We start from the raw sequence: 22424 nt of genomic DNA, 5'->3' as shown, positions 1-22424 counted from the left end.
TTGTATGGGAGAAGGGTGATAATTTCAAATTCTAATATGTTGGGGAGGGGAGAAAAAGTTCTCTCTAGTTTCTTTCTCCGCCCTGTGATGGGACAGACTGGCCATTTGATTTACAAAGAAAATTCCCATTGAGTCACTGGCAGACGAAATCAAGCAGGCCCAAGGCCCAGTAGCAGACCTACTGATTTTTTTTGCAGCGGGGGGGGGGGGGAGGCTGGAGTCCTCCCAGAATTACAACGGACGTCCTCATTACAGAGGTTCATGCTCCTGGAGGAAATAGCAGTTTCAGAGGGTGGATTCTATGGTATATTGTACCATCTAAAAGAAACAGACGTCCTAGAGTGACATCACACCCCCAACTGAGGGCCATCCCCTCCAAAAATTCCCCCTCCCCTGCCACTTTCCCCAAATCTCCAGGAATTTTCTACGCCAAAATTTGCATCCCTACCCAATATCTCATCTTAGACATGGCTAGCAGGGCCTACTATGAGCATTAGCACATACATAGGATTATCAAACTCCAGGTTAGGGCTGGAAATCTGGAATCACAACTGATCTCAATCAATTGCCCTGGAGAAAATGGCAGCTGCAGAGAGCGGACTCTGTCCGGATGAGGCCCTTCCCTTCACCAAACCCTGCAATCTCCAGGACCCACCCCCAGATCTCCAGGAATTTCCCAACCCATAGTTGGCAACCCTACACCTGCTATGGGTGCTGGTCAGGTCAGCAGGGAGTAGCCATTCATCTTGGCTTGCTCTTGGGCCTTTTGAACTTCCCTGTGCAACATTTTAGAAACCTCTTTCAGGCCCCCACATACGTGCATCACCTTCACACGAAAGGCGCTGCACCACGTCGGAGGCAGAAGGTTCAGCTCCTCGAAGCGATGAATAAAACGGCACTAAGACCCGGTGGATTTGGGGGGCGTGACTTCTCGAATCTGTAGGGAGGAGCGCGGTCAGGGGCTTTTAGAGCAAGGGGGCGTGGCCGAACGGAGTGGGGTGCGGCTTGGTTGGGTAAAGGTTCTTCTGAGGGCAAGCTGCCATTGCCTCCTGTTCGGAGGTGTTGTCGGCTAGTCAGGGGAAGGGGATGGCGGCGAAGCGGAGCTTTGTGGTTTTCGACCTTGGCGGTGTTCTTTACGGCACCAGCGCGCAGGAAGTCTTCCGGCGCTTCGAGGGGTCTCTGGGCCTGCCCGGGTGGGTAGCCGGAGGGGCTGAGACGAGTCGGTGGCTGGCCCGCCCGACACCCCTTTTTCATGCTTGGCCACCGTGAACCATAGAATCGTGAGAGAGTTGCTGGTGTGTCTGTTGCGCCCGCCCGTTAGCCGTTCCGCTGGGAGCTCTGCTGCGCAGAGGTTGGGGCGGGAAAAGTTTCTGGGAAACTTCTTTAAGTTTTGCTGCTGGTCTGGGAGAAAGAAGGAGCGTCCCGTTGTTGCTTTTGATGTATGCACTTGCATATGCTCAGAGGCGTTGTGCTGTTTGGCCGTTCCTGTACTCGACCTGACCTGAAAGCTGGTTCAGACAGAGCCCAAAGTCTACTCTTAGGCGGACAGAGCAAGGGGGGAGGGGAGGATTGGTCGTGTTCCCAGGAAAGGGAGATTCTATGGGCTCAGGCTGGAATTTGGAATTTAGGTAGAGGAGGGTCACGAAAGCCACTGCCCCCTTGAATGTAGGCTGCTCCTTTGCTTTGGACTTCTCAGTAGTGCTTTTAAGTATTCAGTACGCTTTCTATATGCCCTCTTATCCTCACAACGACCTTGCAAAGTAGGCTTGTATTTTCTTACAGTAGGTGTTTTTGTTGGGGTGGTGAGGCTGGAAGGGAAAAGCTTGGGAATGAAGTGTAAATTCTTTAAACAAATGGGAATGAAGGAGATCGACCTGGTAAATCTCTGTCTGGTAGTCTATCTGGTAAATCTATCTATCTGGGATGATCTTTTAATTATCTGCAAGTCTTACGTCAGTCTTTCCCAGTCAACTCTTTATTAATGAACTGTAGACTAGCTGCTGCTCCTGGTTTCGTATGGAATCATATGCAACACTCCTGGAATGATGTAAACTGCTTTGGGTCCCCGTTAAATAAATTTGCTGGGTCAGAATCTTTCCTCAATAAATTAAGTATATAAATCTGTCCATTGGCCGGCTAAAAACTACCTAGTACTGGCCAAATATCTTTCAAGCATTAGCTTAATTAGAACAAACCCCCCACACCCCTTGACTTAGTAACAGGTCTAATGTTTATTCTAATTACAAAAACCAGATCAGTTAAATGGTCTTCCTATACCTTCCCCTTGGTGTTTTTCACAGATTGAGATTCACCTGTTGGATAGTGTAATAATTCAGCCTATAAGTAACCATCTTTATAAGTGGTGCTGCTCTGGGGGTTTGAGCCTTCAAGACTAAGAGTGTCGTGAATATTATTGGGCCTGCAGGTGGCTGGAGCGGGGGGGGGGGGGTAATTACCTAGAAATTGAATTGTTCTTCCTGTTTCTCCTTCTTGCAAGTGGGAATCACACCAGCATGGCATTGCATAGCGCCCCCCCCCCCACTGTACATACTTGTGTTGCGGTGGGGGTACACCATTAGCCATTGTTGAAAGAATATTAGTTGAGCCAAAGCGCAGTTGGTACGTGTGTATGTGGAGAAGCTTGGAGCAGGGGCACTTTCTTGCTTACTTGCCTGTATGGAATGCATTGTTTTTACATTCCCAATTGGATGAGTGGAACTGCTAGTTCAGCAATAGTGTCCAGAGTGGAGCACCTGTAAGGTGTAAGAAGACTGTTAGCGCTTTTCTTGAATAATGCTTGTTTTCCTTCTTGGCTGTTGTGCAAAGTCCTCCCATTTTCTGCAAGGTGTTCTTCGTCTAGAGTTCCCATCACTTTTGTGTGTGCATTCATGTTTCAAACATGAATAACAGAGAGATTGTAGCCCCTTGCTGCACAGGAGAGGTGGGTGTCTTGGCTGAAGTTTATATACTGCTTAAGAGAGCTCTGACTACAGATTTAGTTTATGTCCTGTGTAATATAGGTATGGGAGGGGGGATCTTTTTCACTCCCCATGAGTTCATTGGGTATATTTATACTTTTGTCAGTGTTTGTGCTGATGAGACATGGGCTGAGGAAGTTTAGCATATCAACTAAGCCTCCATCTTTTCTTGGCAGTACCTGACTTCTGGCCCCTATGCGGACACTGCTGTACATGCTCGTTTTATACTAGCATGGTGCTGTGGTAATACTCAGTGCCAGAGTGGGGGGGGGGGGCGCTAATTACCACACTAAGCAATTTGCAGGTTGACTTTTGGATTGGATTGTAAGTGTCTGGGATTTCTATTAATATAGCGAACCAGTGTTAGAGTGTCTGACTGGGATCTGGGATAACCCAGATGGGAATCTTTGCTCTGCCATGGAAGCTTGCTGGTTGATCTTGAGCGAGTTGCGCACACTCAGCCTCACCTACCTCACAGGGTTGTTGTGAGGATAAAATGGAGAGGAGAATGAGGCAAGCTGCTTTTGATCTCCATTCGGGATGAAGTAAAATACATTTTAAAATACTGTTTCCCAAAGCCATTTAATTCTTTTGAGCAGAACCACAGTAGTGCTTTGCTATGAAAAATACTGCTTCCAAAAACTCCGCACTGGGATGTTTTAATTCAACGACACTAAAGCAATATGTAAACACAGCATAAATGTGTTGTGTGTAACAATTCACTCCTTCTGACTTTTATTACAGTACATTTGTGCCAAAAATGTGCATAGAGTATGTTTCTGAAGGTTAGCTACAGGAACTCAGAATTGGAGAAGGTTGAATTGTGACTTCACTTGTTATTTACATAATTCTCACTTACCTTGCTGATCAGTTTATGATAGCTGCTTTTTTGTCATAGGGTATTCATCTTTACACACTCTTCAGATTCCCCCCCCCCCCCCGCATGCATCCTACTGTGGAGTGGATTCAGCAGCTTGTTTCTGCCCATGGAGGGTGGCTTTTGCAACTTCCCTGTTCTGCAGTAGCATGAAATGACCTCTGAAATCGTGCCTTGGGGATCCCCACTCTCCCAGGAGTAAGATTTGGGGAGGTTATTTGGGATGCCACAAAAGTTGTGGTCTGCAGGTAGAAGTCCTTGTGTCCACAGAAACTTGGCCTTGGATCCCCCCATTATGTTCGGCAAACGTATCAAAACCAACCTAAAATACAATATTGATCTTCTCTTTTCTTTCCACACTTCTTAGTCTTTGTCCTTCCACCAAATCCTCTTGGAAGGATTATACACCTGTTTGGTTATGCACTTCTGCCTAACTCATTCTTTGTAGAATCTCGAGTCCTGCCGGATGGCATCTCTGTGGTATGGAAAGGGCTGTTGCAAAGGCATTGTGTTTGCTAAATGAGTGGGGATTAATGTGGTATTTGTAAACGTGTGCATTTGAGGCAATGCATCAAGTGTGTTGCAACCTGACGCGTTGCTTCATAAGATGTGTGAGCATATAATAAACATCTCCTGTAGCAGTGCAACTTCTGGTAGAGTTTCATAATCAAGAAGACTGAAGATGATTTGAGCATTTCTCAGGGGGACTGTTTGGCAGTCCTCCAGCTGCAGGTTGTAGAGTAATGAAGCTTCCAGCCACTCAGTGAGGCAAGGTGGGACCAGCAGGGGTTGAAAAATCCAAAAGTTCTTGTGCAATTTTTTTTTCTTCTTTAGTCGCTTACCTGTTCCCACATGTTTTCTGGTAGAAATACATCAAGAGCCTTACAGGTCAGCTGGGGAGAGGCTGTGGCTCAGTGGGAGAGCTTCTGCTTTGCATGCAGGAGGTCCCAGGTTCAATCCCTGGCATCTCTAGTTAAAAGGACCAGGCAGCAGGTGATGTATAAGATGTTTGCCTGAGACTCTGGAGAGCGGCTGCCGGTCAGAGCTCATAATACTGACCTTGAAGGATTAATTGCTCTGGTAAGGCGGCTTCGTGCACGCCAAGTCTTTTCAAGCTTTAATGAAGCAAGTTAAGTAGCTCTCAAAAATAAAACTTGCAATGGTTGTGTCCTGCTCTAGGTTAAAGGGACAGTTGAAAATATTGCTGGTTGACAAATAAGTTGGCTTATGACAACATAAGTTTTTATTAACTGAATCCAAAAAACAGAAAAAGATAGAGAATTGACATTGTAGACATTTGTAGCAGTGAGGGGCTTCTATGCCAAGTTGAAGAAAATAAGCGGAGAGGGATAACTTGTTAGAATCAAAGATGCAAAACATGCTTTTGTGAAATGACATCTTTTGATGGAATATTAATGAAACAGGAATTATTATGACAAAAGTGTGGTGCGAATATAGCCGTGTATTTGTACCTGATCTTTCCAGTTGAGGACCCAAACTAGGTTATGTTATTGTTCCTCCCTTCTCCCATTTTACCCTCACAGCAACAGCCCTGCGAGGTACATGAGGCTGAGAGGGAAAGACGAGCTCAGGGTTGCCCGGCAAGCTTCTGTGATAGAGCATGGATTTGAATCCAGGTCTCCCAGATCTTAGTTTAACCACAACACCAAGTTGGCTTTCCTATTTATGGATATTGAAAAATAAATGAAGAATTGTAACATGAAAATCGTTTTGCGAGGGACTAATATTGCTCCTTTGAGTGAGCTGAGTGAAGTTGCCTCTGAAACTGTTTCTTGAATTTGCAGTCCCTTGCATGCTATCAGGGAGTTCCTTCCATACATCCATGATTCTATTTCACCAGTTTGTCTGAGCCTCTTTTCAACTGACTCTCTCTTTGCACCTTCTCCCCTCTGGCAAAGGCATTTTCATGTTCTTTGTAAGCAACTCTGCACACATTAGGTGTGCAGAGTTCCAGAAAACATGCAAATCTGCTGCATTCAGAATATGTCTGGTCCGGCAAGATGAGTATTTTCTACTCTTGACAGTGGCCTCAAGTAGAGCTTTTTCCTGGTTGCCGAGGCCAGTGATTTGAACCAGAGACCTTGTGCGTGCAGACTGCAAGTGAGCAATGGATCCTCTCCTATACCTAGTTTGGACAGGAAAGTCACCCAAGCTGGGTGGTGCAACAGCATCATGTGCTAGCTTTGGCAGGGCTCCAACCGCAGGAGCAATATGTTGATTCCGGCTTGAGTGTTTTCTCAAGCTTGTACTTGCACATTTCCTCCTTGCCCACCTTCCCCAAACCGCTTCGGTGGCACATTCTTTAGACCTATTTGCATGGCCTGTTTTACAAGATTATTTTAAATTTTTGCTATGACTTCAGCATTTCAAGTCAGCTGTTGGTTATGGCTCCTTTTTGCCTTCTGACTAAATTGGAACGTATACCCTCTAATCCACCATTCTTTCTGTCTCTACTTTGAGATCCCCTTTGTTCATTGCCTTGCAGCCCATGACTAGAACAGCTTCTGTGTCATTTGCTCCTCAGGAGCCTTCTTAAACTCTCTGGTTCTGCAAAGCTTTTCTGCGCCTTCCATGGCTATGAGTTGCAGGTCAGTTCTCCATCAGCCTGACAGTTGCTTCCACTGATCAGTCTTGGAAAAGACTGACTCTGCTTTTTCCATTTAAGCTTGACCTTTACTTAACATAGTGCGTATTTATGTTGATCAGCTTGTTCATTTGACAGCTTTGCTTCATTTGTTTACATAATTTATATTCAATTTTTGCCTGTCATAATGCATACCTCAAAGCAGCTTAAAATGTCAGTCTACAAAATTGATGGTAGATGGTATGGGCTACAGCTCAATGAGTGCTCACAGTTTGCATGCAGAGGTACAGCAGGACTTGAGTCTGGTAGCACCCTATAGACCAACAAAATTTTAAGGGTATAAGCTTTTGAGAGTCAAAGCTCCCTTCTTCATATCTGACAAAGGGAGCTTTGACTCTCGGATGCTTATGCTGGGAATCTTGTTGGTCTTCAGGGTGCCACTGAACTCAAATCCTGCTGTTCAACAGCAGACTAACATGGCTGCCTACCTGAAACCATACAGAGGTTTTGGGTGCAGTCTCTAGGAACTGCGGCTGAAAGGATCTCCAATAGCAAGTCTGTGAAAGAAGAGCCTTGTTCTTTATTCCATCCGGTGAAGAGACCCGATTCTAATTTTGGACCATAGAGGTCCACCTTCTCTTTGGACAGACTGTGTGGTTATACCAAAGGGGACCACCCCCATTACAGCTTCTCTAAGAATTATGAGGTTTAAATTAGTTCAAGTCCGCTGCTTTCTGCTCCCCTCCCCCTTCCTCTTTCTTCCTCTCTCTGTTTAAACAAAAAAGTGCTGCAACTTGTGTCACCTAGTTATGAGTTGCGTCCTGCCAGTTGACCTCGAAAGGGTCTGACAAGTGTCTTCGTAGGTACGATCCTCTCCTGTTTTTTGTAACGAGAAGAGCCATTGTAAACAGTGCTTTGTGTTTTCCACTGCTGTGCATTGATGGCATCCCCTTGGACTCCCGGTGCACCGGTTCAGATTCTAAGCAGATTTGCATCAAGCAATATACCCTTCTTGCCGTATTTGAGCAGGAGGCGGGCAGGCTGTGACCCTCTGGGGAAAAGATCCTCTTGTCATGCCTGTCTGTGGCCAAAGAACAGTTTTGGCACACCTGTCAAAAACTGTCCACAGGCAATAAGGAAAGTGCGGGTCCCCCAGGTTGCCTTACTTCAAACAAGGGTCACGGTTATCTTGTGTTGTGTTCTGTGTTGTATCAGAATCCCAAATTGGAGACAAAAGGTCCTTGTTGGAGTTGCGTGTAGAAGCGTCTTTAGTAGTCACTGAAGCCCCTTTGTTCTCGTTCACTGTTCCGTCAGTCCTGTGCTGTGTGTTACTGTTTCATTATGGGAACACGATGGAGAGAGAACTGGTATGCCTTCAGCCCGTCAAGTAAATCCCCTGCTGGTGTTGGATTTTGGGCTCAGTCCTATCACCCCTTCCCCTGCATCACCCTGAAGGACTTCATGACCCTGGAAAGTTTCATCAGCGGAATAAAGTCTTCTAAGAGAGGATGTAAGCAAAAGGCAGAATTATCTGCTGCCTTAAGAGGAATTATAGCCTTTCCTTGCCCAGCAAGGCTCCTGTTTATTTTTTGCTGCCTAACGAGATCACCCAAAGAGGCTGGAATGCAAATCCAGCTGACCTGATTCTTAAGGCTTCCCTAGAATGCCAGCCCGTGTGGGTGTCAAGACAGACCGTCCCATTTCCCTTGGAAAGGGCTGCGTCTGTCAGTCTTGGTCTGTCCCAGTCCAGTCTGCTGTCCTTAGAGGGCCCCTGACCTGGATAGCCCAGGAGAGCCTGATCTTGTCCGATTTCAGAAGCTAAGCAAGGTTGGCCTTATTGGATGGGAGATCTCCACTGGAGAGTAGGGTTGCAGAGGCAGGCAATGGCAAACCACCTCTGTTAGTCTCTTGCCATGAAAACCCCACCAGGGATCGCCATAAGTTAGCTATGACTTGAGGCACTCTCCACCACCACCATCCTTAGAGGAAACAGCCAAGAATATAGCATCTGCTTTGGCTGCTGTTCTATACCTGAAACCTTAACGCCCCTTCTTACAACCCAGCACTTGTGCTTAACTATGATGGGATGGCCACCTGTTTCTCATGGTCTTTGTGGTCTCAGTCTAGACAAGTGTGATGTCAAACTGCTATTGACTTCCTTGCTTGAGGGCTTTGAGTTTTCTCTCAGGAGCTCTCTGTCCATCAATTCAATTGTTCTGGTCAGTCCTTTTCAGTGATACTAGCCTTGTTGACAAGGCACATTGGATGGAGTGGAATAAGAAGTTTCCTCTGGTAATGTTCATATGAGCTGACAAGTAGGAATTATGCCTTGATCTTTAAAGATCAGAGTCTAGGCTGTTTCCTCTAAGCTTCCATGGTACAGCATTCTATGGTACAGCAATTAAGCACTTTGAAGGTGTGTTAAATAGAATGTCTAGGCAAGTAAATACTTGAAGTTCTGTGCACCCTTGCAGAAATCCCTGTAGCCCTTGGGAATAAACGTTGTTAGCTTTTGTGCCCGCAGGCCCTGGTGGCATAAAAGATCACACTGTCTAGGATTTGCTGCTATCAGAGACTATATCATACCTGTGATTGTTGGAGGCCAAAGGGACTAAATTCTTGCCCATGGCCTATGTGTGAGCTTCCCATTTGCATCTGCCTGCCTGGTGGAAGAAATAGGATACTAGGCTCGGTGAACCTTTGCTCTGATTACCAGAGCTGCTTTATGGTGAACTTCATCCTTTAAATAAAATATTTTATTAGTGTAAAGGTGGGGGTGGGTGGGAGCTTACGTGGTTGGCTAGGATAGCACTTGGCTGAGGGCCAAACTAGATGAGACATCATCCATAGATTGGACTTATGGATGCCGCTCTCCTTTTAAAGTGATTTTAAGATGCCAAGAGAGTCTGATCCTGATCATGCTTGCAATGCACCTAGCTGAGGCACTCTTGTGTTTCCCCCACATCTTTTCAAATTCTGAAATGGCTGCACTCAGGGCACATCAGCCTACCGTGCTGTGGACCCAATCCCCTTTAATCACTTCAAAATGGCAGTGATTTCATGTCTAGTTTAGCCTTCAGCTGGCAGAGTATGCTGGTCTGTCTTGCATTGGCCACATGTTGTTCTTCTCTTTCTACGCTCCTTCCGCTTGTGTGCCCTGTCTCTTGGGTTTGTTACCCTGCAGGCACAAGTCTGTGCTGATTGATATGAACTACTTAGGCAAGCAATACTTGTCTGAATGGTAGGATATAAAGCAACAAGACCAGGCAGTTATATTTCCCTCCTCTTGTCTGTCCCCACCCTTCTGCTTTCACAAGGTCCACAAAAGATCTGAGCACCAAGTTGCCAAAAAGTTCATGCAGGTGCTAGGAGTTAAATTCAGGTGGAAAGGCTAGAAACTCTTATATGGCCGTGGTTTTTATATTTTATTGTATTTGCTTTTACCCCATGAGCTGTCTCAAGCAAGTTTGTGGAGAGATGGCATATACGTTTTCTAAACAATAAATGTAGCCAAGAAGTACGCATGAGCAGATCTTGGATCAAACTAATAGTGATACTTCCTTAGTTACCAAGGATTATTTTGGTGTGTGGGACAATTAGAGGTGTGGCCCATCTTTCCTTTATATAAGAGCCCTTGTTGACGGAAGCTTTTCACATTGGCTAGTCCTAGAAGAAGTGTTTATATGGCGGGGGGGGGCATGGAAGAAGTATGGCTGTCATTTTTTTTGCCACTGCAAACAGTCAATCTTGTACTTCTAGAAAAATTCCGAACTCTTCTAGCTAATGTGCTCTTAACAAAAAAAAATTGTTGCAAATGCGGTTCGCTGTAAATTTATATAAATTTACTGATACAGGGAAGTGAAATGACACAAGATGACTAGGAAAGGAATCTTGAGGTCATAGTAATTAAAGTGTTCTTTTGGTGTTGGCTATAGTGAAAAAAGTAAACTCTATGCTTGGATTGTCATTATTGGCATTGAAAGCTATAACTGCGAATATTGTAGCGCTCTTGTATAAACCTATGGTGGAATTGCATTTCAAATACTGCATGCAATTTCTAGTCACCTTGTTTCAAATCACAGAGCTGGAAAAGGTGCAGAAAATGACAACCAAATGATCCAGTGCCTAAATAGAGCACACTTCCTGTGAGGAGCAACTTCATGCTCTGTTCGAATGGCTTGGAGGCCCCTGGGTGGTCCCTGCAGGAAACAAAACGGTCTGATGTAGCTGGGTTGTTCTTGTGTGCGCGCTAAAGTATTTCTGATGAGATTAGTGATGCCATGGATCTTCGCAGCTTTGGAGTTCAAATTCGGTTCACGGTGCAGAGCTGGTTGGAACTTCTTTTATGGGCACATAATAGTCTGACCCCTTCATCTGGCTGTTCTTTCCGGTCCACACTCAGAGTTCCGAACTGTTACTGCCCACTGCTTTCCTGCTATCCACATACAACTCTTATTTTAAGCCCTAATGCAAGGTTTTCCCCTAGCCATTCTCTTCCTCCTATTAAAAAGGAATGGCCTCCATGTATCCTTCACTCATCCTCTCCCTCACTATATAGTAAGGCAATCATGTTTTCCAGAGTTAAAGCTCTTGATACCTGAAGAAGGGAGCTTTGACTCTGGAAAGCTTACACCATGAAAATCTTATTGGTCTGTAAGGTGCTACCAGACTCCAATCCTGCTGTTCTATTGCAGGGCAACGTGGCTACCCACCTGAAACATGTTATCCCCACTCTCGCTTTTTCCAACTTTGGTATTGATGCATCTGTGTACAAACAGGGTTCCCATAGACGTGCTTTTAAAGGTGCAGGCATGTTGCCCGTACATCCCTTGTCTGCTGTAGAAAAGGCTGGTGGTGTGCTAGTATCCCTGTAGCTGTATGCTAAATAAAATGTGGAAATGCCTCCATTTACCACCCCCCATTTACCTAGCTCTGTCCACAGCTCCTAAGCAACACTTGAAGCATGGCCCTCTTCAGTCTAAATTTGTTTTTCAATTTTCGTCTTCTAGTAACTTCTTCCAAGATGTCATTGTGAAAGGAGGCCTGGATGGGCCTTTCTCCAAAGCAATGCTTGGTCAGATCGGACTGATGCAGGTAAGGTTGTCTTTTGGGGTAGAAGGGGGCAGAAGCTCAGTTGCAGAGCTCTTGCTGTTTATGCTGTGGTTCTAGCTTTACCTCCTGACCCCTCTAGTTTTGCAGGATCTCTGATAGCAGGCTGGGATTTGCTGGATGGTATTTGGCTGCATGGACCATTGGACGGGCTCATGGAGTCAGGCAAAACTAGGTGGCAATCAAAGCTGAAAGGCATTTCAGCCACCTTACTCATGCCTGTTGTATTTGTGTGTTAATGCATCTTTTAAAAATTATTTAACTCTTCCTAAGTTTTACTAGGTTGCTATCTGTATGTAGACCATAAGCTTGCCCTTCCCAGATCAGCCTGGGTGGCACAATACTGACCCAAGGAGAGGCAGGCAGCTCTTGTAAAGCATACCAAGCTTGGTGGACCATCACGCTTACTCGTCTCAACAGCCCACCTGGAGTCCTGGGAATTGATAAAGCTCTCTTTCCAGATCAGCCTGTATGATAGTGCGGGACTCTCCAGTGTGGTGCACGTAGGTGTCATGATGCCAGCTGGCACCTTTCCTGGCACCCACCAAATGTTTTTAGAAAGTGAGTGGGCTGGAGGGCTTTTGCCCAGCATGGCTTCTCATTGGCCATTGGAGATAATGATTGACAGATGTTTTTAAAGAGTTGCTTCCGCAGCAGCTGCCACCACAGCACAAGGATATTCACAGCTCGAGTGAACATAAGCTGTGTTTGTGCAAGAAAATGTTTTTAAACCGTATCTTCATTTTAAAAGGCACCTTGCTAAACAGAGCTTCTGCTTGAACTGTTGAAGAGTTACTATTAGAGATATGCATGACCTCAATTCCTGACATTTTGTAATTTGTATTTGTGTGCACAACACTGTGTCAGTATTCAAAAGGTGCCCACCAGCTCCAGAAGGTTGGGAACGCCTGTGATAGTGATATTTGGGTGAGGTCTATACCACTAACAGACCCAGTGTATGCTTGATTTAGAATCAGGGAAACCTGGGTTCGAATCCCTATTCTCCCATAAACCTTGCCGCGTGACCATGAGTCAGTCACATTCTCTCTGCCTAACCTTTGCTTAAATTCTGATTTTGTAGAATGCAATATAATAAAATCAGAACATTAATATATACATTTCAAACACATGGGTGGTATCTAGGACAGAGGAACATTTCTACCCTAAGGAGCCTTCGCTCCAGACTAAGAACTTCCTTCCATTAGAGGAAGAGCCATTTAAGCTGGAGGAAACCTTCAGAATTTGCTCAGTGGAATGAGAGGTCACAAGCCATTTACAATTAAAATAAGGACAGCCCAGTTATAAACATCAATATTTCGATGAAGTGTTTAATTTCCAGAGTTCAATAAAAGGATTCAAACACCTAATGAAAGTTGGTCTAGATCGTGTCCATGTTTTATTCTCACAATGCTCTGAAATAGATTGGGGTGAGAAACAGAGGAAGTATGCCATCCTGAGCTCCCTGGTGAAAGAACAGGATGAAAAACATACAAGATCTATTGTCTTTGAGGGAAATCCCACTTTCTCTTTCCTTGATCTTCCGATATTAGCAATTGCATACCTTTCCTAGGGCCTTTTCGAAAGCTATGCATTAGATGAGCCGGGACATGGTAGCATATGGCAAGTCAGTGTCGTCATGTAGTTCATGGCAAAAACTTCAAAGTGTTTGCAAGTCTTTGCGTGGCATTCTTGCTTGGCCATGCCATTTGTGTAGAACTTTATTATTTAAAGTCATTATTCCTAACCTAAAAATGCCTGAGAATGGACCTTCCTGTATTTCTCCCACCACTTCTTTGTTTGTTCTCATGGATTTTAATTTGGTGTGCCTATTTCAGCTAATCGCCGAGTTAGATGAAGACTGCAAGAAGGCAGCTGCTGCCTCTGGACTCTCCCTCCCTGACAATTTCTCAGTTGCTCAGGCTTTTGAGGAGATAACAGACCAAGAAATCCTGAACACGCCTCTTCTGCAAGCTGCCCTTACTCTGAAGAACAATGGTAATGGTTTCCATTGTAGAAGGAGCTGCTAGAGGGAGAGCTGGGGTGGGGGTGGGGGGTCTTCTGGTATTTTGTCCTTTATTATTCTGAGTACAGGCATAATGATGCAAAGAGGATTTTTTATAAGCTGACATTTGTGTTGTGGAAGTTTTGAACAAGAGGTGTATAAACTATTCTGCATTCAGTCTTTTCTAGTGGTTTAGGTGTCTTTCTTGACACCTCCTCATATGATCAGGATATGTATTGAATTTTGACTTATTGGTTGGGGAGGTTGCAATTCCTTGATGATAAAGCAAACGAAAAAACTTCCAAGGAAGACACACGTGAAACGAGCTTTAACCCAAAGCTCGTAGAATCGAGTCAAGTCAGTTACAAGTTTTTTATTGGAATCAAGTTGTTTACAATGAAACAAGGACTTGCAGCTCAGACAAGAACTTTCAACTGTACGATTTAATTATTGGCACTTAGTTGCAGGTAAAAAAAATTGTTTATTTTATCATCAAGGAATTGTATTTGACTGATGGTGCTAAAGCAGTTGTTTACACTGTGGGGCAATACAGTAAACTGCAGGTTTATGTAATATAATGTCTCTGGAAATGTTATAAAAAAACAATTGCATAACAGTTTGATAAAACGTATATTGAAGATGCAATAGAGGTGTGGTTCAGTTGCATCATGGTGTTTTTTTGTATAGTTTATATGCACCTACATGCAAGATGTGCAGTTAGAACATAGCATAGCACACCTTGCATGTGCATACATGACAAGAACAATACCTTTTCTATGGTGCAGAATGCGCGGTCTCCCAGATTGCACAGTACCCTGGGTATACTTCCCCAGTCCTTCATTTCTGTTGAATTGCTGACTGTGCTTCCTTCAGGTTTCAAGATTGCTGTCCTTACAAACAACTGGATTGATGATCGCCCGCAGCGACACAGCACGGGGCGCATCTTTTGTCTGCTGCAGAAGTACTTTGACGCAGTGATTGAGTCCTGTCGTATTGGCCTGCAGAAACCAGATCCCAAGATCTATGAGTACACCCTAGAGGTGCTGAAGGCAAAACCCCAGGAGGCAAGTTCCATGCTGTTTTAGGTCAAAGTTTATTCCTGAAGATGGGGTCGGGGTGGGTCACCTTTCTGGGTGACTTGGCTACAAGGAGTTGTTCATAAGAAACAAGTATAGTGGGAGATATAGTGGGAGATAAACTTTTAGGAATGGCTTGAGATCCTGAGTGAATCTACTGTGGACTGCTGGGCAGAGAACAGGGCTTGTGGATGAGAGATCTGGGTTCAAATCCTCCTGTCAAGTGTATGTCCTGGCTGTATGTTTTCTGTTATTTCCAGAGTGTCCATAGGCTTTTTCCTTATAACTATCTTTGTTTAGTGTCAAGCAGCTCAAAGTAGTTTACATGATTCTACCTGCATCTCAGTTGTAGCTACCCTGGAGGAAGTGGAGTGCAACTTTTTCACATTCCTTTTGCCAAAAAAGTGTGGAAGAGTTGCCGCTCTGCTCTTTATGGGGAGTTGGAGATCATCCCAGAAGCCTCTGAGCTGCCTGGGAAGGGTGCCCAAAGAAGAGGGCAGAGGTGCAACTCTTTTGGATTTTGCTTCCTCTACGCCTATTAGGAGTTTCTCCTGTTGTGAAATGGTGGAGTCACCCAGTGCTTGCAGTCGGGCTTCCTGCCATGTCAGTCTGCAGCGCCAGCTTTGCCTGTTCCCCTTTGTAAAATTGCATAGTAATGACTGACTTCAAGACTCTCGAAGACCCTGGCCTATGTAAGATGTCCTCTCCGTTTCTTGTAGTGAGATTTAGTTGGCTATTGTCAACTATATTCCTTGGTTTTACAGAAATGCCAAAAAAGGCTGGGTTATCTATTTCAGCCTCTTGGAAAACTTGAATTGAAAAAAGAGTGAGTTTCTAGTCCTCGTGGCTTAACAGCATAGGCTTGTATGTTTGTGGGCAAAGTCTACTGATATCTCAAGCTGAAAGGATATCAGAATAAAATTCTGGGGAGAGTTTCAGGTGGATAGCCATGTTGGTCTGCAGTTGAGCAGGACGATTAGAATCCATTAGCACCTCAAAGACCAACAAGTTTTCAGGAGTCAAAGCTCACTTCGTCAAATCTGACGAAGGGAGCTTTGGCTCTCAAAAGCTTACACCCTGAACATTTTGTTGGTTTTCAAGGTGCTACTGGAGTCGAATCCAGGGGCTGGGGAGGAAGGCTTAAATACCCGAAGGGCTCCTTGGATCATTTATTGAATTAAAGATGCCTTTCTCCCATTTTTCGCATAGAAGACTCAGTGGTTGTGATGAATTACAATAAATTATCACTTACACAGGTTAGGAAATCAGTTTTCTGAAGTGCAATATTTGGACTATGTGAGCGTTGAATAATGTGCATTAAGGAAGCCCACTGTATAGCGGTTCAGGGAAGATTGTCAACTCATGACGGGGTTTGACTGCTTCCTCAATCCAGGTTATTTTTCTGGATGACATTGGAGCAAACTTGAAGCCTGCTCGGGAGATGGGAATAGCCACCATCCTCGTGAAAGACGCTGACTCTGCTGTAAAGGAGCTGCAAGATTTGACCGGGGTTCAGGTAAGTGGGTGGAGTGCGTGGCCCTGAGTATGGAGACGCTTCTTTGGATCTTATGCGAGATTGGTTCAGGTAGTAGCTTGAGGCGGGGCGGGGGGGACCTTTCCAGATCCTGAAGGAAGGAGGGAAAGGAGCAATTAAAATGATCAAGAAATTGCAATGCTTAAGGGCTGCAGTCTTGACGGGGTAGGGGAGGGGTCTCTTTTTGAGAGGTTTGTAAATATATTATCGTAAAGAGAATAAACATTTTTTTTCTGTCATAGTTCTAAAACTCTAACAGGGCTGTCCTAAGCAGAGTTGCTCTCTTCTAAGACTGTTGGAGTTAGTGGCGTAAGGAGGGCAGAACTCTGCTTAGGGTCGCATTGCGTGTTCCTCCATATTATTGATCGATTGGGTTCAGATCAGGCAAAATGGGGATACTTTTCCTGACGCAAGCTGAGATAAAATAATGGAATTAGATGACCACCGGCTTAGATACCTCCTAAAAGGGATTAGTGAGGCCTACCAATAAGTACTCCATGTTGACTAAAAGAAATGTCCAGGTTCAGAAGCAGTCTGCCCCTTCGTACCAGTTGCCCCAGCTGGGAATCAGCTGACGCAGGTTATTGCCTTCGTGTTCTGCTTTTGGACTTCCCAAATATGTCCATCTGACCACTCTGGGAAGTGGGATGGCGGGATTAGGTTTGGGTCTGATCTTCTGGTGATGCTCTTGCATTTGAACATGGCATGTAAATATATTTAAACTACAATATAAAACAGTCATGGCCTTGAACTATTTGACAGTAAAATGCCTATTGGTAATCAGTTCTACTCTGTGTAAATGAGAACTGCCCCCCCCCAATCTTGCTGATGAAGAGTTCTGTGTCGTGTCTGCACACAAATTCAGCAACATACACCTTTTGCCTATTGGTTAGCACCAGTGTCTCAAGCACTGTGAGGAAGAATGTCATGATGAGCCTGGGAAGAGGTTAATGGTTGGGCACTCTGTAGAGAGTAAGGGGGAAGCTGCTTCATAGGGCTGGATGGGACTGCTGATTGCAGCAGGGCCTGGCAGCTTAACCTTGCAAATGTTCCCCTCTGGCCAGCTGACGGAAGCCTACCGGGATCTTGTTACTGTGCTAGAACGAAGCCTGTCTGGAGCACTTCCGTTGCCGGTAGCCTAATAAGCTGCAGTGTTTTCTGCCTGTAAAAGGGAGCTCACGTACCCGCTGATTCTTTGAAAGTGGATCCTTTCCACACTCCTCCACCCGCTGCTGGTTTCTGCCTTCTGCTTTTTCTGAAGAACTCACTTCTGTGGCTAATCATTCACTCAGCGGTGGAAGCGTTGGCTCTTTTGCAAGGAGCGTTGCCTTTGCATTCTGAGAAATGCAGGGGTTTGTGCTACGTTCTTTAAAACAAATACCAAGGGCGCTTTCGGATGGCAGGATTGTTGGCTTCCCAGGAGCCTTGCTGGATCACTCGACTGGCATCCTGTCTCCCAAAGTGGCCAGAGGGATGCATCCCAGAAGTAGCCGGCCAACAGGAAATGAAGGCGATGACTATTCACAGGTATACTCCTCCTGAACCTGGAAGCTTTGTTTGGTCCTCCTGGTTAATAGGCATCGGTAGAGCAGGACATTTAAGTCTAGCCCTTTGGATCATCTTGCACTGTTTATTTTCCAATAAGGGAATTTTTAATGTGGAATTCAATGGAACCATGATCTTTCTCTCTCTCTTAAAAAAGCCAGCTTTCAGACTTCATGGCTGTGTAAATGTTTACAGAAATTCCGTGATTGCAGAAATGTGCCCAGGGCTGGAATGTATGTATTCTGCATGACCACGGCCTCTTGCAGATGCATTGAAAGTAGTTCTCTAACTCACCTTTCCTGAAGCTCATCGTTTCTAGTCTCCTTCCCCTCCCTGCATGTCCTATAATCATGACCTCTACCTGAGCTACTGCCAGACGGAGTAGACTTGGTATAAGGCTGCTTTGTGTGTGTGAATCCTGGGTTCCAGTCTCTGTTTAGCAGCTGCAACTATTACCATTACTTTGATACATTTATGTACCACACATAATGGATCACAACAGAATCTAAAACTGGCAGAAAATGAAATTAAGCATTTTTCCAATACAGCAGCTGCAAAAACAATGACTTACAGCCACATTAAATAGAATAGGAAAGAAAAGTCACCAGTGCCTGCTAGAAGAGCCATATTTTCACCTGGTGCCTAAAGTCTTAACTGGGTGGCCAGTTGAAGAAGGCCCTCCAAAGCAGATGTACCACAACAGAGAGTACCCTGGCTCTGGTCGCCAGCCTCATTATCTCTGAAGGTGGCAGCACACCGAGCAGGGCCCCTGTAGAAGAACTTTAATAGAAGGAGGAGATCGCTCCCCTTCTCCGTGGGTATTAAACGTCCTGTTGTGGGTATGATCTTTGAAGCTCGCTTAATTTCCAGCATTGGAGTAGATCTGTGCCTGAGATCTGGGAGGTGGGGCAGTAATTGCTTGTCACGGCAGGCAGAGCGGACGGGTCTGGGTGGTCCAGGGTTGACTCCCCGTTCTGCCATGGAAACTCGCTGGGTGACTTCGGGCCAGTTGTGCCCTCAGCCTAACCCTTCCTGGGATGGGTTAAAGAATAAAACGGGAAAGAACGATGTAAGGTGGTTGTTGTGGGTTTTCCGGGCTGTATTGCCGTGGTCTTGGCATTGTAGTCCCTGACGTTTCGCCAGTGTCACAGATACTGAGAGATCTCTGTCTTTCGGTGCTACACCTCTGAAGATGCCAGCCACAGCTGCTGGCGAAACATCAGGAACTACAATGCCAAGACCACGGCAATACAGCCCGGAAAACCCACAACAACCATCGTTCTCCGGCCGTGAAAGCCTTCGACAATACAACGATGTAAGGCTTTTTGAGTCCCTGTTGGGGTGTAAATGAAGTAAATAAAGACTAATTTATATTCTGTTTTTCACCCTAGGGGGGGGGGGCTAAAGCAGCTTAAAACACAAACTAATAGGAGAGGAAGAGAAAAGTCTTCAAAATACAGAACAGGTCTTTCCCTCCCACTTCTGCAAGCAGGTCTTCGTGCCCACTGTAGGCTTCCTCACCCAGGCTAAGAGCAGGGGCCCTGGAGCCAGGCTGTAAGCTCCTAAAGCGGAGCAGAAACAAACTCAACTAGATGTTCTTCAGGTGCTGTTTGCCAGCTAGCAGGATCTTGCGGGCGTCCTCTCTTGCCCGCTGGCAGGGCCAGTAAGCTGATAACACAGTTGCATAGGTTCAGTTCCTTCTCTGCTCCAAGTTCAGTTGCTCTCCCAAAAGTGACCCATGTGCAGATCTTCTCTGCGAGAGGATACTTGAGCAGAGCATTTGCCAACCCGTGCTGTCTGGAAGAGACGGAACCCAAGAAGAAACCATTCCCTTTCTTAGCGTAAATAGCTCATGGTGACAGTAGCTAAACACTGTATCTCTTGTAGTATGCAAATGACATCTGAAATGTGTCTCCCTCTCTTTTAAACTGTCCATTGCGCAGCTTCTTGGCCAAGAACACTTGCCACCTGCCTGTGAGCCAGAAAATGTGGTCCATGGCTATGTGACCATCAAGGTAAGAGCAGTTATTAAGCTGGATCTTTGTACTTGGATCTTCTTTGTATGGATGAACTTTTAACAGACCAAACTGATAATGCATTTTTGCCACGTACATTTAAATAAACGGGAGAAAGCTGAGTTTCCTTATTGCCTCTGCCACGTGCTAAAGCATGCTTAGTGGTGGAGGAAAATTATTCTAAATTATCTCCTTTGTAAGAGATGTGGCTGCATAGCAGTAACTGACACTGTTAATTTGGTGCATTTAAACCCTGAGTGAAGGGGAAAGGGAAGAGTCTGTATTGTACCTGTCTTCGTCTCCCTCTCTTTCCTAGGGCTTACAGACCATTTTGTAACTAGTTGGTGCTACTTGTACTGAGTGCTTTCATTCCACATAGAATCAACTGAAATCTGAAATTCAAGGGCTCACCAAAGATACTGTGTTGTTGTTGTTATTATCATCATCATCTCTATTTTCCAGTTTACCAGATGTTTGGGCTGGAATTATTGATCCCTCACCATTCTTATTGTTGTTGTTAATTCTGACTGCAACATAAGCTTTGAATTGGGAGACTTTTCATACATATCTGCCGTCTTCATGTTGTAACTAACCTGGAGACCTGCGGAAGTGGGTGGTTCTGGCATCACACAGGTATGACCCAAGTCTTCTGTTTTCCCAGCCTGGTACCCAGCTTCACTTCGTAGAGATGGGAAATGGCCCTGCAATTTGCCTCTGCCATGGCTTTCCAGAATCCTGGTTTTCTTGGCGATACCAGGTGAGACAGCTTGTGCCTTTGGAGAGGAGGGCAATGTCCAGTTTAAGAAGATCAGGTAGGAGGTGATGTAAAGACCTCTGCCTGAGACCCTGGGGGTCCAACGCTACTCAGAATGGACAGTAATGACCTTGATAGATCAGGGTCTGGCTCAGTACAAGGCAGCTTCATGTGTGTTTCAGAAAAGGGTGATCAGGAGGCCAAAAAAGTGTGGACAAGTAGGGGGGGGGGAAATCAACAGCTCCGCAGGTAGGGAGAGCCCCTATTTGGGGGGAGAGGATTTCTTTATTTTATTTTATCGTATTTATATTCTGCCCTCCCCGCAAGCAGGCTCAGGGCGGATAACAACATATGTTAGTTACTCTGATCTAGAAGACATTGGGGTGTAACTAATAACCCCTTTTTCTTACATGGAAGGGGAAGAATTGCTCCTGAAACAAAAATAGTAGATGCTTGAAATTGCATTGAAGACGCTTTCCTGAGGACGTGTTCAGGGGAAAACAAATGGCCAGGTGCCTCTTTCCCAGAATAAGAACATTTCACCATGGTTAACCTGTCCTCCTTCCTGCTACTCATCTGGCTGGCTCTATCTGCATATGGCCAGGCAAGGGCTTCCCTTGTGGAGTTCACAGGTGTCCACATAATGCCCAGGTCCGGACTTATCTTGAACTAGTGTCAGGACTTCCTCATGCTTATTGAAGAAGCTCAGCTAATATGTAGCTACTGAGCAGCAAGAGGGAGGCTGGTAGTGAGGTGAGGTGGAGGGAAGGGAGTTAACTGATCTGAGAAGAGTGGATTAGGGTTGGGCACAGCTCAGTCTGTGCATCTATATGACAGTCTGAGTCTTGCTTGCGAGCTTCCCCCTGCCTCCAGTGAGAGAGTTTCAGCACAGGGGTCCTCACTCTTTTTGAGCCTGCAGGCGTCCTTGGGATTTTGAGGGGGGATGAGCGCCACCCCAGAATGGGGCTGCTACAGGAGGTGGAGGCAAACCTCAAGTGGCTCTCTTCTCACTTTGCAAAAGAATCATAGAAGGAATAAAAAGGAGGGAATGGAACCCTGAGGTGGAAGGGAAGGGTGAAAGAGAAGGAAAAATGAAAAGAAGGAATAAGAAGCTGTGCCTTAGAGCGACCCCGTCTACTTTCTGAAAAGCTCAGTTGGCACCAGGACAAGTACTGGTGCTGGTGCATGCCACGTTGCGGGGAATCCTGCACTAGCATCTCCAGCTAAAGGGTTTTGAAAAGCAGGTTTTTGTCTGAGTCTTGGGAGGGTTGCTAAGCAGTGTGGATAAACTGTAGCTGAAGTGGACTGTTGATCTGTCACTGTGTCTGAGAGCTTTCTGTGTTGTATGTCTTTGCACTGATGTCTGAAGAACAGGGAAGTAGTACAGAGCAGGGGAACAGGCAAAAGGGGGAGGAGCTTAAGACAAGAACATGACTGAGCAGGTCAGGTAGCCGAAAAGCAGAGTAAAGATGAAGTCTGGAGAAAGCTTTAATTATTACATTTTTATCTGCCTTTCTTCCAAGACACTTGTGATGGCATATGCGGTTGGATTTCTTACCTTCATTACCACCTTGTGAAATAGTTTGGGCTGAGACAGCTTGAGTGGCCTGCAATCGCCCAGAGAGCTTCTTAGCACTGTAAGGGTTTTAAATCCAGCTTTTCCTGTTCCTAAGTCAATGCAATGCTAAGTGGTTTTTTTTTTAAAAAAAGAGCAGGCCTACTCAGAAGTAAGTCCTATTGTATTCCTTGGATCTTACTCCCCAGAAAGTGTTCTTCGGGTGGCCACTTGGATCTTCCCAGTGATAGTGATCGACTCCTGCTTCCCAACCACTTTGGAAGGTTAAGTTGGGACTCGGCTGAGACGAGAGGAACAGTGGAAGGAGCAGTTGAACGATGAAGGGAGCATCTTTGGATACCTGCAAAGGGGGG

The 22424-nt window shown here is 45.4% G+C and overlaps 1 protein-coding gene and 1 non-coding gene across 2 annotated transcripts in view; both read left to right on the top strand.

Moving 5' to 3' along the window:
• The first annotated feature begins 1025 nt into the window (after positions 1–1025).
• The window catches only part of EPHX2 (epoxide hydrolase 2), a 75374-nt gene continuing 53975 nt past the window's right edge, over positions 1026–22424 (top strand). The window contains exons 1-7 of the mRNA XM_054988761.1: positions 1026–1193; positions 11470–11554; positions 13405–13564; positions 14445–14635; positions 16041–16163; positions 19670–19741; positions 20403–20498. Of these exons, the coding sequence (XP_054844736.1) occupies positions 1087–1193; positions 11470–11554; positions 13405–13564; positions 14445–14635; positions 16041–16163; positions 19670–19741; positions 20403–20498 (834 nt within the window). The 5' untranslated portion in view covers positions 1026–1086. The remainder of the gene's footprint in view (positions 1194–11469; positions 11555–13404; positions 13565–14444; positions 14636–16040; positions 16164–19669; positions 19742–20402; positions 20499–22424) is intronic.
• On the top strand, positions 4755–4827 carry TRNAA-UGC (transfer RNA alanine (anticodon UGC)). Its single transcript has one exon. It is a non-coding gene; the product is annotated as a tRNA-Ala (tRNA).

This window comes from Eublepharis macularius, chromosome 1 (genome assembly GCF_028583425.1).
Source record: "Eublepharis macularius isolate TG4126 chromosome 1, MPM_Emac_v1.0, whole genome shotgun sequence".
Lineage (NCBI taxonomy): Eukaryota > Metazoa > Chordata > Lepidosauria > Squamata > Eublepharidae > Eublepharis > Eublepharis macularius.
Note: the sequence above shows the minus strand (reverse complement) of the source record. Positions and strands in the feature narration are given on the sequence as shown.